The 22,134-nt window shown below is 47.2% G+C and overlaps 1 protein-coding gene across 2 annotated transcripts in view; it reads left to right on the top strand.

Annotated features, from left to right (window-relative positions):
• The first annotated feature begins 503 nt into the window (after positions 1 to 503).
• The window catches only part of ETV4 (ETS variant transcription factor 4), a 60,827-nt gene continuing 39,196 nt past the window's right edge, over positions 504 to 22,134 (top strand). The window contains exons 1-4 of one of the 2 annotated variants that reach the window (XM_074979196.1): positions 504 to 628; positions 995 to 1,106; positions 1,186 to 1,279; positions 1,465 to 1,512. In XM_074979196.1, the coding sequence (XP_074835297.1) occupies positions 1,062 to 1,106; positions 1,186 to 1,279; positions 1,465 to 1,512 (187 nt within the window). In that variant the 5' untranslated portion in view covers positions 504 to 628; positions 995 to 1,061. Of the gene's footprint in view, positions 629 to 970; positions 1,107 to 1,185; positions 1,280 to 1,464; positions 1,513 to 22,134 lie in introns of those variants that run through there. The other variant, XM_074979197.1, reaches the window with a different exon arrangement.

The raw sequence follows: 22,134 nt of genomic DNA, 5'->3' as shown, positions 1-22,134 counted from the left end.
TGGTGTTGACAACGCGTTTCGTCTGACGGATACAAAGGGACAAAAGGAGAGTCTAACTGTGAGTGAGATTTTCCAAGGCTACCGACACTAAAAAAAATCCTTCTAAACAGACGTGAAGATTCTTCATAGGCCGCTTTAAAATGACTCCCGCGCGAGTGAGAGTTGGCAGGCCTGGGCGTGTGCCAGTCCTAGGGGAGACTCCTGGTGTAAGCCCTACGCACGCCGAGCCACACACACTTAGATCAGCACAGCTCCGGCTCCCCGTCCCTTACAGACCTTTATGAATGAACTTTAGCAGTTTTTTGTGAATGGAAGCCCCAGTCTTGAATGAATCCAAGAGTGACGCGATTTGATTGGCCCTGGGAGCCGTAGCCCCTCCTCCTTCGGCTCTGGGTGAGGGCCAAGACGAGCTGTGATTGGTGGGCGTGTCCCAGCCCGGGGCTTCATTCACAAAGTCAATGAAACAAAGAAGCGAGAAAGCTGAGCCTGGGAAGGAGGAAATGCACCAATGGGAGACTCCCCCCGGGCTCACAACTGTCTGAACCGCCTGGAAAGCGAGCCCTGTCCCCGGGAGAAGCTCCACATGCACAGCCCTAGGGGCTGAGCCGCTCTGCTAGCCCGGGCGCAGGTGAGAGCCCGGGGGAACAGGGCAGGGGCGCCAGGGGAGAAGGGGGGTGGCGAGGTATCACCCCGCCCCTTCGCACGAGTTTGGCCAGATGCAGCGCGAAGGTCAGACGCCCGGCTGAGTCCCAGATCCGCTCAGCTGCCGGGGAGCGGCGTGGGGCCGCTGTCGGTCACCTGCCCCCCAGGGGCGCCCGCGGAAGGGGCGGAGGGTTCGAGCCCCGCTCCTGCTGCTAGGACGAGCCCCGCGAGCCCGCGGGGCGGGAGCCACGAGGCCCGGCAGGGGACGGTGGTGGCTAACGCAGGTGCGAGCCGCCTCTGCCAGTTCCCCGCCCTCCTCCCCCCCGCTGCAGCAGGCTCCGTCTCTCCGCAGGGCGCTGCGCCGAGCCCAGCCGAGCCGGCCGCCCCATGCCCACGAGGATCCACGCGTGGCCGGGAGGATGAACGGCTACTTGGACCAGCAAGTGCCTTACACTCTGCCGCACGTGAGTAGCGCTGGGGCCGCGGGGAGAGGGGGCCCGAGCCCGGCTGGACTTTCCCAAGCTGATTTGTCCTTCTCTTCAGAAACCGCCCGGAAATGGGACCCTCCGCGGCCGAGCTCTGATGGGCTCCCGGCGCCCCATGGACCCAGGCGCAGCACCCCCTCCGGACGCGGAAGGTAAAGACAGCAGCAGCCCCCCGCGGGCTGGAGGGAGGGGCCGGGCTGCCGGGGGGGAGCTGGGAGGGCTGGTGGGTAGGGACCAGACCTTCCCCTCCCTCGGCTTCACTCCCCCACTGCGCTGCAGGGTGTGTGACTTTGTCTGGAGCGTCCTCGGGTAAGGGCTCCTTTGGCTTCTCTTGCAGACCTCTTCCAGGATCTGAGCCAGTTTCAGGAGACGTGGCTGACAGAAGGTAGGAATCCCCCTCCCCTCCTTTGGTGTTTCTCCCTTTGCTTGCTTCCAAGCCCTGTTTTTTCAGCTTGGCCAACCTCGGCTCTTGTGCAAGTCCGGGCTTATGAATCACACTTTTGTGCCGGGTATTTGCTTATGAATGGAACTTGGCCCTTGGCCCATCTGCAGCGGCGGCTGGCAGTGGCTGGGATTTTGTGGGCATGTGTCACTTCTCTCTCTGCGTTGCCAGAACACGGTGGGTTTCTTAAATAAATGAGGGGAGGTTGCCTTGGGTTTGGGGAATAGGGTGCTCTCCTGCCAATGCCCAAGGAGCCAGCGCGCTGAGGGGGTTGTCTCAGAACGTCTTCGTGTCTCTGAACTGCGTATTCCATTTTTAAGGACTAAACTCTTTGGCCTTTTGACTTCAGCTTGGAAGGGAAATGATCAAATCCCTCTGAGCCCAATTAATTTAAATTGCAGCTTGCTTTAACTGCAGCGGCCCTTCCTCTGAAAGAGTTAATGTGTTTGCTTAATTTCCTTATTAGCAGAAGTAGTTTTGTGGCTCAGAAAGCACCTAGAGTGGTGTTGGTGCTAAACAAATATTTAATAATAATATCCTCCAATACATATGGTGATCAGAGCTGGCTAAATATACTCATGCAAAAGCAGGATTTTTTAAACAAAAATTTGTCAATAGAATATAGACATGGCTTTTATTTAAAAAGTATTTTCTATTCTGTTACAACCAAAGCAAGAAATTGGTTTGGTCCGGCAGCATTTAGGAATATAGGCTGCATGGACACAAACCGTCGTTTGGAGGGCGGTCCAGGATTAGAATACCCATCCCATTCGTGCTACAAGGGAAAAGGAGGAGGATTTGATAGAAATCCATGTATATAAATACCTGTCACACACTCAGATTACAAAAGAGGTTCTTTTAATTCTCAAAAACTGTGGCCGCATTAGGAAAAGGAGTTTCTGTTCTGGACCTTCTGCTTTGTGATGATAGTTTTTAAATGTGAACATCAGTCAAGTCTGAAGATCTTTCATGGAATCTCTTGTGCAGCATTCTCCTAACAGCATGTCTTGCAGTTAGTAATTTGTGGAATTACTAGAGGGAAAGGAGGAGGCCACCTCAAGATCTCAGAGGTAAAATAGCATTAAACAGTAACGCAAACCACAGACAAAACATATAGTGGAGGAATTCTGGTTCTCTGCCTGGGCATATGTAGGGTGAAAACTGTGGAGAGCTGCTTAATGGTTAGTGTGCTGGTGTGGAAGAAAGAATTTCTGGATTTTGTTTCTCAGCTTTTGTCACTGTCTTTCTGTGTGACAAGCCAATGCACAGGCTCCAACCAACTCCCCCACTTGCAAATTCATTAATACATCTGAATCATAAGAACACCCAGACTGGATCAAACCAAAGGTCCATCTAGCCCAGTATCCTGTCAGCCAATAGAGGCCAATGCCAGGTGCCTCAGAGGGGGTGAACAGAACAGGGAATCATAAAAGTGATTCCCTCTCCTGTCATCCATTTCCAGCTTCTGGCAAATAGAGGTGAGGGACACTATTCCTACCCATCCTGGTTAATAGCCATTGATGGACCGAACCACCATGCATTTATCTAGTTCTTTTCTGAACCCTGTTAAAGTCCTGGTCTTCGCAATATCCTCTGGCCAGGAGTTCTGTGGATCCTTTGCACTTCTATAGTAACCTGCCATCCCAGGCTCCCAAAGCAGTGGTGACTGAACCTCTTTGCGGTCCTCCTACTGAGGTGTGGAGTATCTCTGTGACTTACTCCAGGTTGCACAGTGAGGAACAGGTCATCATCAAGTGATCCCGCCAGGTCTCCTGATACTTGGTGGAAAGGTGTAATTGTAAGACCACACTCTCCCTCGTGGAGGATGATAGAAAAGACCATCCAGGAGAGTGATTCTGAGGCCTTACATGGTCAAAGCTGGGTTACTGGCAGAATTCTACGAAGCTAATTGCATTGTACCAAGCTCTACGGACTTTGTCTTTGCAAAACTGAAGAGAGAGCCTGAGCTTCCCTGGTATTTACAGACCAGCTGCTCTTCAAGAAGTGACCCACGATAACAAAAATCACTGTATTTATTTGCTTTAAAAAAAGCAAGATGCTGTTTCTGCCGACACTGTTCTCCCGGAAATTGTGCAGAAGTGCTAGGATTTTAAATCAAACACACTGAGTCTAGTCAGAGACCAGCTGGAGTCTAACCTTCTCCTTAGACCAGTGTTTCTCAATCTTTCTTTTATAAAGAGAGATTTAAAAAAAAAAAAAAAAAAAAAGTAGCCCCAGACTTCTCTCATGTACCCGTACAGGTATGCATGCCACTGGTTGAGAAATGTGGTCTTAAGGTAATCTGAGGTCTTGAAACAAGTGCCAGTAAACCTTTCCAGATGACTGTCCCCTTTGCAGGAGTCAGATTTGTTTTGCATCCCACCAAGTTACACCTCACTTAAAAACTACTTTCTTACAAAAACCTGCAAAAATATCCCAGAAGCTGCCTACTGAAAACTTGCTGACTTTCTACCATCTTATTATCAAATAAATGATTTGGAATAGAAATACTATGTTTACATTTCAGCATAAAGCATATGAAGCGGTAGAAACAAGTCATTGTCTGAATGAACATTTAGATTGTTCTGACTTGACTTTTAGTGCTTTTTTATGGAGCTTGTTGTAAAAGTAGGCAAACAGCTAGACGAGTTGATGTACCCCTGGAAGAGCTCAGTGTACCCCCAAGGGTACCCCTTGTTAAGAAACACTGTATTAAACTGTAAGTGTCTGGGGGAACTGGCTCTTCAGCTAATCTGAGGTGCTGCATATTTGTGAATGAAACAGATAACATGAGGATTTAAGTCCCAGTCTTCTGGAGTAGCACTTCCCTCTCAGTCAGGGTCTTATTTCCTCTCAGTACTCAATGGTCTTGTTGGATAATCAGTTGTTATCTCCTCTCTGTGTAGGTGAAGCTATCTGATAGCATTTTTGTATCAGATTAGGCCATTCAAAGCATACAGACACACTTTTGGATAATGCAAAGGAAAAATGAACCATTTCAGAGATAGGAATAATGTAAAAGGAGTGAAACTAGGGGTTTGGAACAGGTGCCCTATGAAGAGAGAGTAGAAAGATTTGGGGCTTTTCATCTTAGAAAAGAGGAGACTAAGGGGGGTTATGACAGAGATCCAAAAATCATAAGAGGTGTGGACAAAGTGAATCAGTAAAAGGTACTTATTTTCCCCATAACGTAAGAACTAGGGGATCACCAAATGAAATTAATGGGTAGCAGGTTTAAAGCAAACAAAAGGAAATTTTCTTCACACCGCAAACAATAAACCTGTGGAGCTCCTTGTCAACGGATGTTGCAATTGTCAGGAGTTTTTCAGCGTTCAAACAAGAGCTAGATAAATCCATGGAGGTCAGGTCCATTAAGACTTACTAGTTAGGATGGGAGGGAATGGTGTCCCTCGCCTCTGTCTGTCAGAGGATGGAAAAGGATGACAGGAGAGGGTTCACTTGATGATTCCCTGTTCTGTTCATTCCCTTTGGAAGGCAGGACACAGGGCTAGGTGGACTCTGTATAGCCATTCTTATGTTCTTTTATGTTTTCTGCCTCCACCTTGTGCAGCTGAGAAATACGGCTTTTTTGTTAAAGGCTCCTGCAGTTAATAAAACCACAGGAAGGAAACAATTTTGTAAACATAAAATCAGGCATTAGTTTGTTCCAAATCTGCAGTGACACATACAATAAAAAAAAAAACAGTATTTGACTTAACTTTGTTCTACAATTAGTTTAATTCAGGGGGGTTTTATAGGAGCAAATGGGACCCAATTTCCACATTGCACTGGTACGAAACACCAATCTTGGCCCATAGGTCAGTCTTTTTGTAGCAGACTTTAGAATCTTTGGTATTATCACGGTAACGCTGAAGTTGTGACTCTAGCAGTAGGCAACGGTGGAACTAGTTGTGAGCCAATGTTTTCATAAACATGACTCAGGATTCACTTTTCCCTGGAGAAAAGGTCTTGTGTTTTCCTTAGCTGTCCGTGCTGACGCCTTTTCTGTTTTTAGCACCACTGGGGAATGGGCAGCAGGGGAATATTCTTCTGTATGTCTCTGGTCTGAAAGGCGGGGGTAACTGCTGGGAGCCTGTAAGTGCTACAGGATAAGATGGGTCATGTGTTGATGGGTGCAGTTTAAGTGACTAAAACAAGCCAGGAGAGTTGTGGAAGGGCATCTAGTGGTTTAGGGGCAGAGAGGATGGAAGTTGATTTCTTGGCCTATGTTGCAAGTTACGTGAGAAGGACAACAAGTTTAGAGATTTGTGGGTCTCATGAGCGAAACTGATTGACAGCTCTGATTCAGGGCACAGGGCCTGACCGTGATGGCATGAGTGTTCTTTCTCCCCACAGCCCTACAGAGCAGCGGCTCTCGGTCATTCCAGAACCCTGTCCCCTTTTCAGGAGCCTGATCTCTCTGGTGTGCCCCGCAGCGTCTCCTCCTTTAAAACCAACTTGCTTACAAAATCAGACCTCAGAATACAAGTGTCCCAGCCACACTGTTACTGCACAGTTGCTGACCTTCTTGGTTTTGCCCTGTAATTATAAAAGTACGTACCTGTCAGGGCATAACAATGGTTCGCAACATATTTATCATGGATGGCCTCTTATGCAGCCCACTATGTGTAACCTGGGCCACAGGGACTGGGTGGCGGGGCAGCAGCTGCCCAGACCTCAATCCTGGACCCTCACCCGAGCCCCAGACCCACAACTGTCACGGGCCTCCGCTTTGCAGGGCCAGATAGCAGCCCCAAACCCCTACCGTCCAGGGCTGGGTGGTAGCCCTGGACTCAGCCCCATGGCTTCCCTGCTGCCCTGAGGGCCATGCAGGGCTGGCCGGCCACCCCTCCGACTCTGTGGAGCCAGGTGACCCTCTGCTCTGCAGGGCCAGGCAGCAGCTCTGGAGCTTGTGGGGCCAACTGCAGGGTTACCCCAGAAGCCTGAAACCCACAGCCTGACAGCTGTAGCCCAGATGTGAACTAACTGGGCCTCACGTGAGCCGTGGGTTAAGATCTATTGATTATACTATATACAGCAGTATATGCACACCGGTGTCTGTATAAGATGTGAGCGTGTACCGACTTTGCTAGTGGTGCGTATGCAGCCTGTAGTAAAACAAAGCAAATATCTAGATGTGGTGTCTGTACCTGTGGAAGAATTGTGCTTACGCACATAGGTACGTGTGGCCCTGGCTGAGAATCTCCGCTTGACAGTTGCATTCCAGTCCTGCCCCTTCTGTTTGGTCCTGCCACCTCTCCGCCTCTGTGGGGCTGAGATATGTTGTCCTTTGTTCTGTGGTGCCCTGAGCTAAACTGTTGGCAGTTCAGGACAGGCAGCTGGCTAATGAGCTCTATTAAAAATAATAGAATAGACAGAGGCTCTTTGGGCAACAGGCTGAGACCCCCCCTCAACCCAGCTCCTCGGCAGCTGAGGCTGAACTTTAACCTGCAGCTATTGTCCAATGGTCCCTTCGTCAGTCATGTGTGATGACCGATTTCTCAAGGGCTTTTTGCAGGGTTATTTGGTCCCTACAGCAGGGGTGAGCAAACTTTTTATGTCAGGCCTCACTTTTCAGCCCTGCCATTAGCAACCCCCTCCTGCCCCCAAACTGTCGAATGCCGTCCAAACTGACAGCAATTTCAGTTGTGTTCCTATGGGGGAGGGGGGAACCCTTTCAGCACGTGTAAGAAAATAAGTCTGTAGAATGCAAAAACTTTATGAATCGGTCTAGAGATGTGAATACACCGCCATAAAAACCGTCGCAGATTTCAACATTTTTAAGGAGATGGATGAGCCTGAAATGCAACAGCCAATCGTGCTGTGCCCCCCCCTTAGGAAATTTCATGGCCCCCCGGGGGGCTGCTCCCCACTTTGCACACCCCCGACCCACAGTATATTTCAGGAGTGGCTTCTCCAGTCTAGTTTTAAGTGACTAAGGTAGCTGGATGTAGTTGTCTGCCAGCCCTACTCTCCTAGCCTTCAGCCAGCTGCTAGTCCTGCCTTACCTCGCTCCTTTAAAACCAATAGAGTCATACGGTCTCTGTGACCCTTTCTGCAATGCAGCTGAAAAGGGTTTTGCCCATTCAGCACTGTAGCAGCCGAAGTGTTTTCAGCAGCAATTTGACAGAAGGTTTGGGGAACAAGCATTCACAGTCAGGACTTGTTTTCCTGCTTACAAAAACTCAGGAAATGCTCATAAGAAAGAATAACAAAACACTAGCCAGGTCTCTGCTGTCCTGTCTGTATTTGCTCAAAGACCATCTTGTTTCTGGCGATTGGAGGTGCTTGATCCTTTGGCAGGAATCTTATGGCTGTGCCCTTTGCAATCTTTGCATTGCACTCAGGACCTGGCTGTGTGTGATGGCAGGTCTATCTGAGTGAGAGTCGGGCTCTTTCCCTATAGAGCAGAGCTGGCACTCAGCAAAGCGGAATGAGCAGGGTGAGCGGCATGCACACAGTCATGGATTGCCTGCCTGATTTGAGCTCTGTCCTTGGGAGGCTGTTTCGGGCTATGTCCAGGCTGAGCCCCGCTCTGGCACTTCACGTGCAGAAGCGCTGGGTGGCAGGAAGGGCCTGCAAGGACTTTCAAGTACTGTGCCACTGAGAGCTGCTGCTTAATAAAATCATCCCCAACATCTGAGGTTCCCTGACCCTGGGAGAAACGCTGCCACCACCCAAGTGCAAAATCCCCTTTTGACAAACCAGGAAGGTTCACTTGACACGCCCCCCGTGGGGTAACCCCAAACTCCACCCCTTCCTCCAGAGCGAGCTTGAAAAGAAACCACAATTCCTTAGTAACAGAGAGGAAGCCGTGCTAGTCTCTATACTATCAAAACAAAAAAGCAGTCCAGTAGCACTTTAAAGACTAACCAAATAATTTATTAGGTGATGAGGTCATGTCCCACGAAAGCTCATCACCTGATAAATTATTTGGTTAGTCTTTAAAGTGCTACTGGACTGCTTTTTTTGTTTTGCAATTTCTTAAGAGCTGACCTCTCAGTCACAGGCCCATTCGTGCACACACAACGTCCTGCCTTCTCCGACACGGGAATCAGATCCTCATCTTAAAATGGTGATTTTTATTAGCCAAATAAAGAGGACCTACTTGGAGTGTGGACCTGATTGCTCGGTGCTACAGAGAGACTGAAAAATGGTAGGTTAAAGCACAGAGAATTGCTTCCCTGGGATTCAGTTTAAAAGTTACAGTGCATGGGGGAGGGGTACGTAAATCAGCCTGAGAAATCCCACAAATGATAAACCAAAGCTGGAATTAAAAAAAAAAAAAAAAAAAACCTGATCGTGTCTAACGAAACATCCCCTTTCTGCTCACATAGCATTCCTCTCGAGGGCTGAATATTACTGAGAGATTCCCTACCTGGGTCCTGGCTTACTCCACCTCTCCCCGCTCACCTTAGCTCACACGAAAGACTGTGGCAGCACACCACTGCTTCAATTCAAATCTTGCACTCTCTTCCCATTGGTTCACCTGGCTCCCTGCCAACAATTCCTGGAGATTTTCAGGGGCCCACTGTCCCTGGGTTTAACCCTTTACAAGTCATTTAGTTAACCAAATGGCTGGGGTGTCTAGAAAAGGATTGTAGCCTTCCCATCCATCAGAGGCTCTGACTGAAATGTTTCCTGCTAATCAGCCTACAACTTCCCCTGACAAGTCATGTTAACTGGTTGGTTTCAGTTCCATCTCCTTCAGGATCCCTCCCTATCTCCCATCCTGTGCCCTTCAGAGACTTGTAGCTGTTTTTCGTTCCCTCCTATCCCCATCTACATCAGCTAAAATTTCCCACTATTTCACACCCACTGGGGGTAGCAATGCATGGAGAAAGGCTTTGATGCTGCCTAGCATTTTAACCACCATGGTCCTGTATTCCTGCTTTGAGCAGGGCTGTAGGAACACAGGAGCAGCTGCAGCCCTGTCTGTTCTGCAGCTTTAGGGGTCTGGTCCCTTTGGAGTAATGGCAGAAACAGTCCTCACTTTGAGCCTCACACACTCATCCCAAACATTCATGGGCCACACACTGAAACACATCAATGGTTTTCCATTGTTGGTTTTCTTTATCTCCCCAGGAATGATGATCAGTGGAATACATAATCAATTTTTTTGTTAGCTAGATTCCCATAGGTACCACTGGATAGACACAAATCCTTAGGCTGGTTACTGCATATGCTTGTAAAACCATTTGATCCCAACCTTATGAGAATTCTCACCAAGAGCCACAGTCTGTACCGCAGGAACACCAGTCCTGGGACTTTTCCTTGCAAGAAAGCCTGGTGCCAGCTTTGTCCACATATCTATTCTGGAGATACCATTACTGGACCTAACCATGGGCACATTCTCATGTTCCTTGACTAACATCATATATGTCATCGTGCCAACAATGCCCAGATGCTTTGTATATTGGACAGACTTCAGACTCTTAGACAAAGAGGTAATGGGCAGAAAACAGACATCAAAATACTCCTGATCCACAAACCAGTTAGTCTACATTTCAATGGAGTGGGCCATTCTGTTAATGACTTAAGAGTTTGTGTCTTATTGAAGAAGAATTTTCACACTGCTTCAGAAAGAGAGGCTGCTGAATTCTCTTTCATATTCAAATTCGACATATTAACGTGGTTTAAACCAGCATGCAAATTTTCTGGGACGCTATAGGGGCATTGTGCAAACTTGGCTTAATCTAATTCTTGACTCCCCCCCACCCCTCTGCTCTCTGATTTGCTCACCTTGATCATTTTTTTTCTGATTTGTCAACCTTGATTGCTGTTTTTGGTTCTCTATGCCTTAAATATTGAGTCTGTTCTGGTATGGCTATGGTCTGAAGAAATGCCTCTGTCCCATGAAAGCTCATCACCTAATAAATTATTTTGTTAGTCTTTAAAGTGCTACTGGACTGCTTTTTCGTTTGATCTCTAGATGGTTTGAGCATGACGCCATGTGCGATGTGGAATCCTCATTCTTGAAATAGTAGTGTAACAGTTAAAAGGCTGTATTCTGCTTGACCGCGTCTACACTATCAAGTTTTTTTGGAAAATCTGGCCCTTTTCCAAAAGACCCTGCAGAGCGTCCACACCCAAAATGTGCTCTCTCGATCCAAAATCGAAAGAACGCAGCGCTCTTCTTCCAGAAGCCTTCTTCCACTCTCGGGTCAGGAAAAGCGCCTCCTTTCTACAGCTTCTTTCAAAAGAGAGTGTAAGTAGACGCTCTGGGGGCCCTTTTTTCAGAAGAGCAGTCCTTATGGCACCCAATTTTTCAATCCCTGGTCCGTTCTTTTGAAAGAGTGGGGGCTGTGTGGATGCTCTCTGTCGAAAGAGCAGATCGTTTTTTCAATCTGCTTTTTTGTGTGTGGACACGCTCTTTCAGAAGAGATCTTCCGGAAAATCTTCTTTAGAAAGACTGCTGTAGTGTAGACACAGCCCTAGTGTTTAGCATGTATTCTGCTTTCTCGGTAATTGTAAATAGAAAATAAGGATATTACTGGGTAAGCTTTTTTCTTTAAGTGGCACAGATCCTGCATACCCACAGGGATTTACACTGTGAGCCCCAGGAATTGGGTAAGGGTGGGAGTTTAAATTAACAGGCTCATGTCTTGATCCCTAGGGATTGGGTAAAGGTGTGTCCCTCAAGGGTAGAAGGGATAAAGAAATTTGTGTGGGTAACAAGAATTTGGCTCTTTGGCCAAGCAGTGCGCATTTATCTCTCCTCATTGTTTTTTATGAATCTGCTTGAGGCGGGTGCTGCACTTCTGAGTTCCCGGGGGCTGGAGCAAATGAAATAGTCACACGTTCTGGGAATGTTGAAAACAGGTTATGAAAAGCGTGTCAGTCTGGGAGCCGCTTGTGCATTTGCTGTGCCTGTTTCTGCCCCCCACCCCAATACTGTTCCTGCTGGAGACACAATAAGTTCCCCCACCTGTTCATCATGGGGACAGTAGAAAGGTATTTCTAAATTACACTAACCCAGGCTGTGGCTACACTTGCCCCATACTTTGAAGGGGGCATGGTAATCAGAGTGATGGGAGATTACTAATGCAGTGAGTCAATGGTGTGATGCTGTTGCAAAAAAAGCAAACATGATTCTGGGATGCATTAACAGGTGTGCTGTGAACAAGACACGAGAAGTCATTCTTCCGCTCTACTCTGCGCTGGTTAGGCCTCAGCTGGAGTATTGTGCGCAGTTCTGGGCACCGCAGTTCAAGAAAGATGTGGAGAAATTAGAGAGGGTCCAAAAAGAGCAACAACAATGATTAAAGGTCCAGAGAACGTGACCTATGAAGAAAGGCTGAAAGAATTGGGCTTGTTTAGTTTGGAAAAGAGAAGATTGAGGGGCAACATGATAGCGGTTTTCAGGTATCTAAAAGGGGCTACATCTATACGTGCCCCAAATTTCGAAATGGCCATGCAAATGGCCATTTCGAAGTTTACTAATGAAGCGCTGAAATGCATATTCAGCGCTTTGTTAGCATGCGGGCGGCAGCGGCGCTTCGAAATTGACGCGCCTTGCCGCCGCGCGGCGCGTCCAGACGGGGCTCCTTTTCGAAAGGGCCCCGCCTACTTCGACGTCCCCTTATTCCCATGAGTCCCATGGGACTTCGAAGTAGGCGGGGCCCTTTCGAAAAGGAGCCCCATCTGGACGCGCTGCGCGGCGGCAAGGCGCGTCAATTTCGAAGCGCCGCTCCCGCCCGCATGCTAATGAAGCGCTGAATATGCATTTCAGCGCTTCATTAGTAAACTTCGAAATGGCCATTTGCATGGCCTTTTCGAAGTTTGGGGCACGTGTAGACACGGCCAGGGTGTCATAAGGAGGAGGGAGAAAACTTGTTCTTTTTGTCCTCTGAGGATAGAACAAGAGGCAATGGACTTAAACTGCAGCAAGGGAGGTTTAGGCTGGACATTAGGAAAAAGTTCCTAACTGTCAGGGTGGTCAAGCAGTGGAATAAATTGCCAAGGGAGGTTGTGGAATCTCCATCACTGGAGATATTTAAGAACAGGTTAGATAGATGCCTGTCAGGGATGGTTTAGACAGTACTTGGTCCTGCCATTGGGGCAGAGGGCTGGACTCAATGGCCTCTCGAGGTCCCTTCCAGTCCTCGTGTTCTATGATTCTATGATTTGCTGCGCTGAATATGCAGCACTTCATTAGGCTAATTCTCCCCCGCGGCAACTTTGAAATGTCAAATGTCAAAGTGCCTGTGCTCCTTCCAAGGGCCTTTACTCCCCAGAATGTTGAAGGACTAAGGGCACTTTGAAGTGGCACGGACCCTTCAAGTGCCCGCAGCTACACAGCACGCCAGCACTTTGAAGTTCAGCACTTGGAAGTTGCCGTGGGGGAGAATTAGTGTGATTCAGAAATACCTTCCCTGCGTATTCAGTGCAGCACTTCATCAGTAATCTCCCATCAGTCTGATTACCATGCCCCCTTCGAAGTACAGGGCAAGTGTAGACATAGGACCAGTGTTTCTCAACCAGGAGTACAGTATCCTTGGGGATATACCGAGGTCCTCAACTCATCCAGCTATTTGCCTAGTTTTACAACAGGCTCCATTAAAAACACTAGTAAAGTCACAGAGAGTAAGTCATGCTAGTCTATACACTATCAAAACAAAAAGCAGTCAAGTAGCACTTTAAAGACTAGCAAAATAGTTGATTAGGTGAGCTTTCGTGGGACAGACCCACTTCTTCAGACCATAGCCAGACCAGAACAGACTCAATATTTAAGACACAGAGAACCAGAAACAGTAAGCAAGGAGGACAAATCAGAAGAAGATAATCAAGGTGAGCTTGATTATCTTTTTCTGATTTGTCCTCCTTGCTTACTGTTTAAGACACAGAGAACCAGGAACATTGAGTCTGTTCTGGTCTGGCTATGGTCTGAAGAAGTGGGTCTGTCCCACGAAAGCTCACCTAATAAACTATTTTGCTAGTCTTTAAAGTGCTACTTGACTGCTTTTTGTTTTACTAGTAAAGTTAGTAGAATTTCAAAGTTCATTCAGACAATGACTCGTTTCTACTGTTTCCTCTGCCTCACACTGAAATACCAGTACGCTATTTCTATTCCAATTCATTGACGCGATAATAAGACAGTAGAAAGTCAGCAAGTTTTCAGTAGTCCTCTGCTGTGATGTTCTTGTAAGTAAATTGTTTTTAAGTGAGGTGTAATCTGATGGCATAAAAAGAGTACAGTAACCTGGAAGGGTTGACTGGCTCCTGTTTCAAGACCTCAGATTGCCTTAGGGCCATTTTTTTTCAACTGGTGGTACATGTACGCATAGGGGTATGCGAGAGAAATCTGGGGGTAGTTATGTTTTTTTCAAAGGGGTACTTTATTTTAAAAAAAGGTTGAGAAACATTGTACTGACCCACCTTTTTATGTCAATATTCAAGAATTACAGCAACTCTGTGAAACAAGAGTGACCTCCAGTGGTAACTCAGGCTGCTCAAAGTAAGGGGTCCCTGTGCCTGTCCCAGGGGACCTCGCCAGCTCCTCTGAGTTCATCTCCCACCCCTCACCCCCTCCTTCAGTTCATGTATTTGATCTGTCAGTTTTATTGCAGTTTTTTGGACCTCTGTGCTATATATCTGGGTCTGGACTGGAAATTATGGAGGTCGAAGAAGTGGGTCTGTCTCACGAAAGCTCATCACCTGATAAATCATTTTGTTAGTCTTTAAAGTGCTACATGGCTGCTGTTTTGTTTCATTAGAATACAGACTAACGCAGCTACCTCTCTGTTACTAGTCCTGGGAAAACTGTGCTATTTTATTGTGGCTCCAAATGCAATAATTGCAGAGTTTCCCCCAGGATTATCTCTGCTCAGTGATATGTGTTAGTCACTGAGGGGGGAAGCTGTGTTAGTCGGTAGCTTCACAAATAACAAGCAGTCCTGTAGCACCTTAAGGACTAGCCAATTTATTAGGTGATGAGTTTCCATGGGTAAGACCCACTTCCTCTGAGTTTGTCACTGTGAGCCCTAATGGTGGGGGAGCAGGTGGGACCAACTCCCTTCCAGCAGGCTGGAATTCTCTCTGCCTGGTTTCCTGCCTAGTTTTTAACTTTGGGTTTTGCTCAGCATGCTCACGCTACAGCTGGAACTGTTCATTCCTGTAAGTCACTTCCAGCTTTTGGTGGGACTTCCACTCCCCTCTCCAAAAGGGACAAAACTAAGAACATAACATAAGAACGGCCATACTGGGTCAGACCAAAGGTCCATCCAGCCCAGCATCCTGTCTGCCGACAGTGGCCAGTGCCAGGTGCCCCAGAGGAGGTGAACCGAAGACAATGATCAAGCGATTTGTCTCCTGCCATCTGTCTCCAGCCTTTGACTAAAGGCTAGGGGCACCATACTTTACCCTTGGCTAATAGCCATTTATGGACCTAACCTCCAAAAATTTATCAAGCTCTTTTTTAAACTCTGTTAGAGTTCTGGCCTTCACAGCCTCCTCCGGCAAGGAGTTCCACAGGGTGATTGTGCGCTGTGTGAAGAAAAACTTTCTTTTATTAGTTTTGAACCTACTACCCATTAATTTCATTTGGTGTCCTCTAGTTCTTATATTATGGGGACAAGTAAATAACTTTTCAATATTCACTTTCTCCACACCATTCATGATTTTATATACCTCTATCATATCGCCCCTCAATCACCTCTTTTCTAGACTGAAAAGTCCCAGTCTCTCTAGCCTCTCCTCATAGGGGACCCTTTCCAAACCCTTAATCATTTTAGTTGCCCTTTTCTGAACCTTTTCTATGCCAGTATATCTTTTTTGAGGTGAGGAGACCACATCTGCACGCAGTACTCAAGATGTGGGCGTACCATAGTTTTATATAGGGGAAGCATGATATTCTTCGTCTTATTCTCTATCCCTTTTTTAATAATTCCCAACATCCAATTTGCTTTACTGACTGCCACCGCACACTGCGTGGATGTTTTCCGAGAACTATCCACTATCATTCCAAGATCCCTTTCCTGATCTGTTGTAGCTAAATTTGCCCCCATCACATTGTGGACAATAATTGGGGTTATTTTTCCCAATGTGCATTACCTTACACTTACCCACGTTAAATTTCACTTGCCATTTTGCTGCCCAATCACTCAGTTTGCTGAGATATTTTTGAAGTTCTTCACAATCTACTTTGGTTTTGACTGTCCTGCCCAGTTTGTTTCTGGGGCTGGTGAGTGGTGGGGCTGGCAGTCGTACCCCTAGGGTGGAGTCAATGTTTTTTCTACTTTATTCATGTGTGAGCAGAATAAAGTTTGTGATGTGTACCAAGGCATTATGGATGTGCACCTCCCACACTTGCCACTAGCTGTGAGCACTCTGCTAATCAGCTGGGCAGCACTTGACTCTCTCCTGGACAGCTGCTCAGCTTACAGGGGCTACGTCTACATGTGCACGCTACATCGAAATAGTCTATTTCAATGAATAACGTCTACACGTCCTCCAGGGCTGGCAACGTCGACATTCAACTTTGACGTTGGGCAGCACCACATTGAAATAGGCGCTGCGAGGGAACGTCTACACGCCAAAGTAGCACACATCGAAATAAGGGTGCCAGGCACAGCTGCAGACAGGGTGACAGGGCAGACTCAACAGCAAGCCGCTCCCTTAAAGGGCCCCTCCCAGACACAGTTGCACTAAACAACACAAGATCCACAGAGCCGACAACTGGTTGCAGACCCTGTGCATGCAGCATGGATCCCCAGCTGCCGCAGCGGCAGCCAGAAGCCCTGGGCTAAGGGCTGCTGCACACGGTGACCATAGAGCCCCGCAGGGGCTGGAGAGAGAGTGTCTCTCAACCCCTCAGCTGATGGCCGCCATGGAGGACCCCGCTATTTCGATGGTGCGGGACGCGGATTGGCTACACGTGCCCTACTTTGACGTTCAACTTCGAAGTAGGGCGCTATTCCCATCCCCTCATGGGGTTAGCGACTTTGACATCTCGCCACCTAACGTCGATTTCAACTTCAAAATAGCGCCCAACATATGTAGCCGTGACGGGCGCTATTTCGAAGTTGGCGCCACTACTTCGAAGTAGCGTGCACGTGTAGACACGGCCAGAGAGCACTGGGTGTAGCTCTCTGTTTAGCAGCAGTCAGATTGGACACTGGGAGCTGCAGCTCTTGCTCAGCTCTGCCCCGCCAGCTCCCCGTACTGTCTACCCCACTTATCTGTGATAGTAGGGAAATGCTTGTATGGTGTCACTCCCCTGCATGATTTTCCGCAGCCTTGCATTGGGGATTGCAGAGTGAACTGGGCAAAAAAAAAAAAAAACAAATTAACTCACCCAAAAAGTATCAGTTGCAAATGTCAGACCTAGATTTAAATGCAGACCATTGATCTCTCCTGAGAATAGACCTCCGGAGCCACACACAGTGCTGAATCTTACTGTTCCTCAGCCTGCAGGATCTGATGTCTCTAAGCCCCAGCTTCTTGGCAATACAGATGAAAAACTTTGCAAATGGAATGCTTTTGGCCCCTGAGTAAGCAGGGTTGCTCCAGCCCAGCTGGGCAAAAATTAGGGCTGTTGTCTCCTTTGGTGTCAATTTTCCCCTGCCCCCATTAATTGGTGGTGCTTTTTTTGTGCAGGTATTTGCTGGTACTGAGTAATGGCACCTCTGCAGCCCCAGCCATGAGATGGGGTTGGGGACAGGGAGCTGGCTGAGTACCCACACCTCTTTATTTATTTATTTTACAAAAAAAGGCACTGTTAGTTTCTGACAAGAGTAGAGGTGATGGGAACATGATGATCTCTCTTCGGTCTGCTAATATGCAAGTGATCTGGTAGCTGGTGGTTTAGGCTTGAAACATTTGCCTAAAAATTAGAACTCCCTCCAGATCATAAACTTCTCTTTTCACCTGTAATCTAGCTAAGGCGAGAACATTACAGGTTAAACCTCTCTAGTCTGGCACCCTTGGGACCTGTCTGGTGCTGAGCCAGAGAATTTGCCCAACCATGGGAGATCACCACTTTTGCTGCTTTCTGGGCTCTTAGAAGACATTTAGGGGCAAATTACAGCTAAAGAACAGCCCAGACCACTGAGAGCCAGGGCTGGCGGCTGTAAACAAACTTTATGGGACAGCAGGAAAGCCATGATAAGGAGACAGCCAGCGAACTAAAATCATGCCGGACCATGGATGTTGCCAGATCAGAGAGTGCCGGACTAGAGAGGCTGCCCTCTTCTTGTCCCATAAGGAACCAAGTGAGGTTTTTCTTCCTCCTTCAGCAGCAGCAGAAAAGAGCAGTTATTCCCTGGCTGGGACATGGGCTGCCCACACCTCTGACTGAAAAAAACAAGCACTCCTGTAGCATCTTAAAGACTAACAATTTTATATATGGGGCAATGAGCTTTTGTGGATAAGACCCACTTCATCAGATGGATCTTACCCATGAAAGCTCATTACCTAATATATGAAAGTGTTAGTCTTTAAGGTGCTACAGAACAGCTTGGGTTTGTTTTTTTTTTTCCCAGTCAGAGGTGTGTGCAACCCAAGCACCTGCCCAGGACAGGGCCTCACAATGTATCTGAGCTTTAACCCCGTGGGTCCTTGAAACAGAGGGATGCATGGCTTGCTAGAGCTGTGATCATGCATGTCTCAGTAGAGCTCCAGAATGGGACCAATGCAGCACTGGCTAACAGGGAGCACCTTTTTGTGGACTTGTGATGGGTGTGTAACTTGTTGACTGCCCTCCTCCTTACTGGCTTGCTTTTTTTTTGGCTATGTCTACACTATATCATAAAGTCGATTTTAAGGCAGTTAGCTTGATTTTTGCAGTGTTGCTGTCTTCACTGTGACCGCCATTAGGTCAATTTTAGGGAGCACGAAGGTCGATATTATTATGCCCACAAAGCAAGTTGGTGGAGTGCCAAGTTCGAATTGAAAAGGTTGGATTAATGCTAGTGTGGAAATAGCAATTATTTACGTTGATTTTACTGGCCTCCAGAGATGACCCATATGTATTCCACAATGCCCCACAGTTGTCCGCTCTGGCCGCTTCCACCTTCGCTGCTCTCCAGGTGCACAGGAAGTAGGTAACAGGAAGCCCGCAAATTTGAATTCGGCACCAGGAAACCAGGAAATTGAAATAGGCACTTGGGTCCATTTTGAATTAATTTCTTTATTATCAGCACAGTCATCTCATCTACCCATGAAAAAACAGCTCCAACTCAGGGTAGTAGCTTCTTCCCTGCACAGGATATAACAGGAGAGCCTGAGATTTTTTTCTGTGTTGGTGCCAGCCTCTGACCCACTGCCCCACAAGGTGGCTCAGCTGTGGGGGTCATGCTTGTATGAGAGGCTACTTGGCTGATAACGTAAAAGTCATACCATTCTGGATGATTGGGGTAGTTCCAAGGAAGGGGCACAGTGACTGGGGGGGCCAGTTGAGATGGCACAATCACCTGGGTGATTCTCAGGCACAGAGTCATTTTGGTATATGGGTATGACAGTCCCCTGCCAGCTGCGCTAGTTGGCTGATCAGGCAAAAGTCGTACCTAAAGGTGTTCTTTCTACAGCTGAGCAACCAGTTTACGGGGTTCAGTCACCTTCTGAAGGCAGCCTACTTGGTTCTTTTTCACCTGGGATTCCCTAATTCTTCTCACCATCTGAAAAAATGGCCATTTGCTTTCCACGGGAGGGGAATGAGGGAAATGCAATGTGGGAAGATGACATCACATAACCCCAACCACGTGCGGGGCATTTTTTTCCCATGCTGCACCAGGGAAAGAACCCTGAATGCTATAGGTGGAGGGAACTGTAGGATAGGTTCCCACAATGCACCGCTGAAACGGCTGAGGTTTGGCGATTCCGTGAGGCTGCATTAACTCAACTTTGTGGAGAAGTTGAGGTATTCAAAATCAAATTTATAAAACCCAGAGTTATAAAACTGAATTTAATAAAATCAAATTTATATCATAATGTAGATGTAGCCTTTAACATTTTGTGTGTTGGACCAGCATGATATAGGTCAACAGGGGACAATCCCAGTGGGAAAGGCTAATACAGATGAGAGGCCAGGGTGTCCAGATTTGTTCAGCCAAACGGGGAAAGCAGACGAGAAAATGCAGGTGCGGGAAGGATAAATAGATCTTCCTGCTTTAGGGGAGATGCAATCCCTTCGCAGGCTCTTCTCATGAGACTTGGGGATGTATTCTTCTGAGTGGGGAGGTGAACTTATGGGGATGGGAGTTTGCCCAGACCTGAATGCAAATGTGCAGTAACTCTGAGCAAATTGGTTGAGTGTGGGCCCTGCAACTCTACAGATAATTGCTTAGTATGCTCTGACTGGCTGCAAAAGAGTTCATTGTACATGGGCCGCTTTCTGAGCAGCACATGCTGTGCTGAACCTTGGATTCTGGCTTCTCATCCAAAAGTTAAAGGTGTTCTAGAATAAATACAGCTAGATGTTGTTTTTGAAGACAGGGCTGGGTTAGTAACTTTAGTTGTTGTATATATTTGGTGTCCCAATTTATAGAGAAAAGATGAAGAGAGAAGAACATCAAAAAAACCTTTTCATCCTAAGTAGAAGACACATTATTTGAGACCCACGCTGAGCCAGCCTAACTTCAATATCGGAAAAGATATTGGAACAAATTATTAACCAATCACTGTGTTAGCTCCTCGAGGATCTTAGGGTTTTTGGTGACCTGTCTAGGTAACCTGTTTGGCTGGACTGCCTGCTCGCTTGCCTCTGTAGTAGGTTTCCCCCCACTGCATTGTTCTCTATGTCCTCTGGGCACTCTATTCCCTACCAAGCTCAGATTCTCCCAGCATGCACTGCTACATATGCTCATGATGCAGAAGTTTTGCTGTGTGCAAAATCTGATTACACAGGGGTTTGATAGCAGCCTTCAACTACCTGAAAGGGGGTTCTAGAGAGGATGGAGAGAGACTGTTTTCAGTGGTGACACATGGCAGAACAAGAAGTAGTGGTCTCAAGTTGCAGTGGAAGAGGTCGAGGTTGGATATTAGGAAAAACTATTTCACTAGGAGGCTGGTGAAGGACTGGAATGTGTTACCTAGAGAGGTGGTGGAATCTCCATCCCTAGAGGTCTTTAAGCCCCTGGATGGGATGGTTTAGTTGGGGTTGGTCCTGCTTTGAGCAGGGCATTGGACTTGACGACCTCCTGACGTCTCTTCCAACCCTAGGATTCTATGATACTTGCAACCTGCTTTGGTACCTACACATCTCCCCAGGCACAGAATCACAGTGAGGCACTGCAGTGTGGAGAGGGCATACATGAATTCCCATCTCCTCATCTTCTGGTGCCTCCGCTCATGAAGGCTTACAAGCCTACACTCTAAAGGGGCTCATAGAGGTCTTAGCAGAAGGAGGCAAAGAGTCCTCCCTGGAGAGATACTGCACTTGTTCTATTGGCTGTGGAGTGGAAGCTTTGGGAATCTGAGGTTCTGTAGCTTTCTCCAAAGTCTAAGCTTTCATTTAAAAATAATAAATCTAGGCCTCTGGGCTGTGGAGAGAAATCAGAGTGTAAACTGCCTGCCTGTTTTCTTTCCATCCCTGCAGACAAGCAAGGTGGTTTGATGAGGTCTTCATTCCTAAAGCCTTGTTATAACTATTGAGTTGCCAATGGTGTTAAACATTTAATTGCTCATCCTGCTCCAAGGAGATGGGATGGTCCGTGGGGAAAGAGACTGTAGCTATTCCAACAGTCTCTGGATTATTCAGAAACCACTGAGACACTTGCTGCTGTCATTACGATGAGGCTCAGAGTGCTGTTTCCAGTATCTTCAGCAGGAAGTGCAGTCCTCCTGTGCAGTGAGCTGTTAACTGTTGTCTCTGTGAAGCCAGAGGTCAGGTTTTGGGCAGGGCAGACAAGCTGCCAATATGCTAGAATTTTCTCCTAAATTTCTCAAACTTTGTAAGTTTGACTTACAAACTGCAGCCTTCCCCACCAGTGCCAACCTGTGTGCTTCTTCTGGAACTATTGCTTGCAAAGGATGTATCAGAAAAGTTAGATAAGTTCATGGAAGCCAGGTCCATTAATGGCTATTAGCCAGATTGGACAGGAATAGTGTCCCTAGCCTCTGTTTGTCAGAAGCTACGAATGGGCAACGGGAGATGGGTCATCTGATGATTACCTGTTCTGTTCGTTCTTCTGGGCATTGGGCACTGCTGGAAGACAGGATACTGAGCTAGATCAGTGTTTCTCAACTTTTTTTTATAAAGTTCCCCTTTTAAAAACATGTAAAACTACCCCCAGACTTCTCTCGTGTTGCCCTAATGATGGAGAAACATGGTCCTAAGGTAATCTGAGGTCTTGAAACAAGTGCCATTCAACCCTTCCAGGCTACTGTACCCTTTGCAGGAGTCAGATTTGTTTTGCACCCCACCAAGGTATGCCTCACCTAAAACCTACTTAGTTACAGAAATGTGCAAAAATATCACAGCAGGTGACTACTGAGAACTTGCGACTTTCTCCCATCTTATTACCAAATCATTGAATTGGAATAGAAATATTGTATTCACTTTTCCTCATAAGGCGCACAAAGCAGTAGAAATAGCTCATTGCCTGAATGAACTTTTATACTGTATTG

Source organism: Carettochelys insculpta, chromosome 28 (assembly GCF_033958435.1).
Source record: "Carettochelys insculpta isolate YL-2023 chromosome 28, ASM3395843v1, whole genome shotgun sequence".
NCBI classification, from domain to species: domain Eukaryota; kingdom Metazoa; phylum Chordata; order Testudines; family Carettochelyidae; genus Carettochelys; species Carettochelys insculpta.
This window is presented reverse-complemented; position numbering and strand designations above follow the sequence as displayed.